Source organism: Populus alba, chromosome 13 (assembly GCF_005239225.2).
Source record: "Populus alba chromosome 13, ASM523922v2, whole genome shotgun sequence".
Taxonomy (NCBI): domain Eukaryota; kingdom Viridiplantae; phylum Streptophyta; class Magnoliopsida; order Malpighiales; family Salicaceae; genus Populus; species Populus alba.
The window spans coordinates 16,575,675-16,581,373 of record NC_133296.1 but is presented as its reverse complement, the minus strand read 5'-3'; the positions used below and the strand labels follow the sequence as shown (position 1 = coordinate 16,581,373).

The 5,699-nt window shown below is 33.0% G+C and overlaps 1 protein-coding gene across 1 annotated transcript in view; it reads right to left on the bottom strand.

The window, feature by feature from the left end:
• Positions 1-3,323: 3,323 nt before the first annotated feature.
• The window catches only part of LOC118032497 (uncharacterized), a 27,481-nt gene continuing 25,105 nt past the window's right edge, over positions 3,324-5,699 (bottom strand). The window contains exons 6-8 of the mRNA XM_073403852.1: positions 5,225-5,338; positions 5,056-5,123; positions 3,324-4,539 (exon numbers count right to left, since the gene is read on the bottom strand). Of these exons, the coding sequence (XP_073259953.1) occupies positions 3,836-4,539; positions 5,056-5,123; positions 5,225-5,338 (886 nt within the window). The 3' untranslated portion in view covers positions 3,324-3,835. The remainder of the gene's footprint in view (positions 4,540-5,055; positions 5,124-5,224; positions 5,339-5,699) is intronic.

The window sequence follows — 5,699 nt, the reverse complement described above, 5'->3', positions numbered from 1 at the left end:
TTCTATATATATTTCGAAAAATAGGTCGTGGTTGATATCCTTGCTTTCTTTACTATAGCAACATAACATTTGTGTGGTGGCCTCCCATTACTCAGGAGCTTATATATTTTTAATGAAAACTTTGTAGGTACGATGAACCTGCGCATGATACATGATCAGCTTTAAAAGATGCATGGACCATCAACATCTGGTCAAGAAATGGAGATACGTGAGGACCAGCAAGATCCACAAGGAACAATGTTTTCCAGGACAACTTTCATTATCACCGTCCGCCACTGCTATCTGATTATGTATATTGTGGCTGCGGAACTTCAGCTCGTATGAACAATGTTTTTCATGAGTTCTGTTGCGCACAAAACCTAGATATCATCGATCTCATTCACAGCAACATAAACCATCCATCAATCACATGAGTACTGCGTGCATTTTAAAAGTCAAAGTTGGTGAAAATTTGATCAAACAAATTAATGATCGTTAAACACGGAAACACAAAAAAGAAGAAAAAATCATAAAAATAGATTTTCATTTTATCCAGAAAAAAGCAGAAGACTTCGATTTTGATTATATATATTGCTATATATCGTTTATAAATAAGATAGCAAAATTTAAAAGAAACGCTTACTTCATTTAAAGAAACACGTCGTGTGTGTGTGCATATATAGTACTATGAACAAATTAACCTTTCATTTGCGTTTTATTTTAGGTCAAATTTCTTGAAATTTAGCTGGCTAGAAAAATAATGACAACCAAGACACTTAATAATAAATCATATTATACAAAGAATAATGTAAAAGGAGAAGTTTTAGAGTATTTTAGAAATAATTATCAATAGTTACTTTATATTATAGGGATAGACATAATTAAAGAGGAGAGACGACCAACATGAGAGAAAATTAAAAAATAATTTTTGAGTTTAATTAGGTGAAAATATATATATTTTATCAATCTTGTTAGGATTAAATGTAATTTTCTTTTTTATCTTTGTTATAATTATATATCTTCTCAAAATAAACTCCCGGAGTAACTATTTGGTAGTTACTCTAGAAGTATTCAAAAAATAATTATATAAACATGTTAAAGATAAAATCTCAAAAATAATTTTATATCACTTTCTAATATAATTCTTTTAAGTAAAAACTATTTGAATACAAAATTGTGATTCGCTATGTTTTGCTTAATTTTCATATTATTTTGTGTTTTTTTTTCTTTTATATTACATATAAATAGATTATATTTGCATGATGTATTTATAAAAATAAAAATCAGTCATCTAAAATAAATAAAAAATACATGCATTAAAAATAAAATAATATTTAAATATTTCCATGCTCATATGTATTTGGCTTTTAGGAGAAAGATTTCCTTTATATTTTAGCTTTTTAAAAATGTATTAACAACTTTTTATCAGTTCAATAATTTTTTTTATTTAAGTTTAAATAAATACCCCCTCTCTGAATTTTTAAAATTTTAAGTTAATTTATTTAATTATCATTTATTTTTATATGTTTTTATATTTTCATAGTATTTCAAAGAGATTTTTTATATATATTTAATATAAATATAATTTATTTGCATGATATATTTATAAAAATAAAAAATATTTCTTGGTATGAAAAAAAGACCTCTAAGATAAAATAAAAAATATATATAAATTAGAAAGAAAAGTCAGGGTAAATATTTTTATTCTTAGTTATTTTTGTTTTTTAGGAGAAATATTAGCTTTTCACTTAAGCATTTAAATAAAATTAACAATTCCTTTACAATTTATATATTCATATAGCTTTTAAATTTATTTTGTTAAGTACAAATAGTATATATGTGTTTCTTAATTTAAAAAAAAAAAAAAACCCATGATATACCGAGAAACTATTGGGCTCTGCGAGTTGTTTAAAACCCATTAAGGGTAAAAAAAAAGTGTCCGGGCGTGCTGCCAAGGATCCATGGTTGTTGAATCCAAGGATCATCTAAACCCATTCTTTTTGGACCATTAAAGAGTTTTGAGCTCGTTAAATTTGAATTCGTCACAAAGATTTCTACTCCTCATCATTTCTATCTGCTTGCCTTGTTTGTGTTCTCTATGTATTTCGAATAATAGGTCGTGGTTGATATCCTTGCTTTCTTTACTATAGCAACATAACAACATTTGTGCGTTGGCCTCCCATTACTCAGGAGCTCATATATTTTTAATGAAAACTGTGGAGGTACGATGAACCAGCACATGATACATGATCAGCTTTAAAAGATGCATGGACCATCAACATGTGATCAAGAAATGGAGAAATACCGCACTTTAAAAGATGCATGGACCTTACATGTTTATTAGGTTTGCAGGATGTTTAATGAGCCGTAGAATTAGTCGTGACGCGCGCAAACTAGCCCAGATACCCACGTAAATCTAAAAAAAAAAAAAGAAAGAAATGGAGAAATACCAGTGGGTCCACCAAAACCGACCATCAATTTTGAGGCATATGGGCCGGTAATCTGCCTCTGTTGTTGTGTAGCCTAAAGAGAGTTAGCATGATGAATGTCATGTGACCTGTTCATGGAATGCCACATAGAAGGGAGTGCCTTAGCTATCAAAATAGATGAGTGATCCATCTTGTTATCCTGTGGATAAAGTTAAATCTTTTTTTGAATGGTAAAAATATATTTAAATATTATTAATATTTTTTATTATAAAAAAAAAATTATGTGAAGGTTTGTCTGATATAATTTGGTTGATATTATTAACATAAAAAAAACTCATACAACATGTAAAAATAATATTTAATTAAATAAAATTTCAAGATAATATATTTTTTTAAAATATTTAAATAACAATATATTTGATTGATATGAGACAATCTAGGTTAGTATATCAAATTTGTGATCTAAAGACTATAATAATCTTATAGAAAATAAATTAAAATAAATTATTACATCTAATTCTTAATCAATTCAATATTAAATTATAAAAAAAATAATTAAAAAGAAATTTAATAAAACAACCTAACCCAAGTTAGCAAGTAAAAATTACAACTAGGATTATAAAAATAAAATAACCAGTTCAGCATCGACCTTGCCATTGCAGAAGAAGACAGCATGGCTCTTGCAAAACCACGCTTGCCTCCACAAGGATACTGAACCGAGTACGAGGAATGTGTGTGCTGCAAAACATCATCAATGGAGATTAGCGTAACAATAGCATTGTAATAGCTAGCATCTGGCAGCCTTTTTCAATCAAATAATGAGAATTCAAATCATGTTCTTCATTTGTGAATTTGTGAGAAATGATAATGTGGGCTTGCATGCATGCATCCAAGCTCACCCCCTTGCAAGGTGTACAAAACAAACCTTCTGGACTTAAATGGCAGACAAAATTGAAATTATTCCGAATTGAGTGTTGGATTTCAAGCAAAAATTAATTGACAAGTAAAAATATATGGTAAATTACAACTGCGAGTAGACAGTTTGAGCTTATGAATGGGGTGCAAAGAATTGTGTTGAAATGGCACGATTTTACTTGACATTAACCGAAGGTTGATTCTTCTGGGTTCTTTGAATTGTTAAGAATTGTGTCAAACCCTCTGCTTTAAATTGAATCAAATAAAACTAACAGCTTCTAAATTCTAAGTAGAGGGCAATTTGAGATCCTCTGTCAACAATTTCATAACACCCTGCATGAACACATAGACGGGGGGGTTGGGGGTTGAAAATTAATCCTGCAAAATTGCATTTTCTATGACTGTAGAGAGATGGGCAACACCACCCCTTTGGATAAAAACGAAGATGGATTGCACTGTAAGAGAGAAGATAATTGAACTCTTCATGAACTACCAAGCCGTAAACAGTTGCCTCAATCGCGTCTGCTCTCGTGAGTCCAGCCTATTGATGCAAGAAATGCTTCATCGGATAGGCGCCTCAGACTCTCTCCGCTTTGTTGAGCTGGCCCTCCCTGTTGGTCCCACACGAAGCTTGAAAGCCCATTTTGCTTAATATAATTATCCAACGGTGACTCGGCGGTGTCAACAAGGTTCATCGTGCTCAATCCTGGTATTTCCAGTGGCATGTCCTCTCTATTGGGGTGACAATTTAGGTCTATTTGCCCAGCACTAGTTTCTGGCTTCTCTATTTGCCTTTGGCATTGATTTCCTTCGGTGTCTGGATTATTTATATGCAACACTTCATGACTCACTGTGCCTTTCATTTCTGATTCCTCCTTATGATCCATTTTGTCCTTCTGTGAGATTTCTGCTTCGCGTTCTGATTGGCGTTTCTTCTTGCGCAGCATGAGGGTTTTAAAACGGCGCTTTACAGTCATGCACACATTACACGTGCATGTGGGCTTGTGCTTGCCTTTCCCACTTGGTGGTTGAATGCAAACGATGCAAGTGCAACCAAGGCGGTGCCGGGGATGCTTTGTGGTGGCTCCAACTGATGGATCGCCTGAATCATTTAGATTGTCTCCTAAAACTGCAACAGTAGCCAGAGCATCTAAGCCAGAAGGCTCCCGCTCTTGGAACCGCTTCTGACTTCCTAAATTCCTTCGCTTCTTGAAATCTGCTTTTGCAAAGATGTAGGGGTGGAATTTCAGATCAAGGAGATGTTCAGAGATTCATCGAGGATAAAAATCACGCACTTCAGAAAAATGGAAAAAAAAAAAATCACCACTGCTATTCAACTGTCTTTTACTTGACAGTAACTGAATCACGGATTCACATACAAGGTTATTAAGCTTAAATTTCAAATGAAAATCTTTATAAAAAATACTATCAACGACTCTTTCAAATCATGTGTTTTCCTTGACAATGAAAGATTTTATTATATATATTGGTTTTTTAAGCAACCTGCATTAGTATGGAATTTCACCCACTTGCATTAAAATTCCTCATCAGAACATGACATGGGAGGAAAACGCCTATTAGTCTGCCCAGTTATTTTACTATGTGCAAAGACTTACTAGCACACATAAAAACACAGTCTACAGCAAGCTAAAGTCTGTCTAAATCAAACAACAGACATAGAACTCCTCAATGTATAAAAGCTTATGCAGAAAGCACAGAGTTCTGGTCATACCTTTGCTCACTCTCAGAACATTATCCAGATCCTTTGAAGTCATCTCTTCAGGTGCAGAACATGTACACCTAGGAATGTAGACCATTAAAATATGAAATGTGAAACCAAATAACAATCATGAATGATTTTAAATGAAATATCCTAAAAAAAACAAAAAAAAATGAGCAACCTGCTTGAATCCCAAGCATTCTCTGAGCACGTCCATTTTGGAGGGAGAAGAGCATCCACAGGAAGATTTCGCCATTTGGAACAATCATCACATTGAGCCCACTGTTCTTGTCCCCTGAAGGTTCAGCTATAGAGCATTTAAAATAACTAATATTGGGAACTTAGACAAGCCCATTCATGCAGATTAAAAATTCCACCAAGTGATCAACCTTCCAGCTTGCTGCATAACCATTCATTGCACTAGTTGTTGTGATGGTGAAGATTGGGAGAGGAAGAGAGGTATATTACAAGCTCAAAACAGATGAAGGTTGGGAATAGAGCTGCTAGATCTCTGTTGCTTCCCTTGATTAAAGATAGTAAGAAGCAGGGAGCAAGCAGGCAAAAGAACTTTGCCGCCATCCATATCAAGTTCTATGGAATCAACACATGCCTTTTCTAATAGAAACTAACAGAGCCTCTTTTCAAAATTTGAGTAC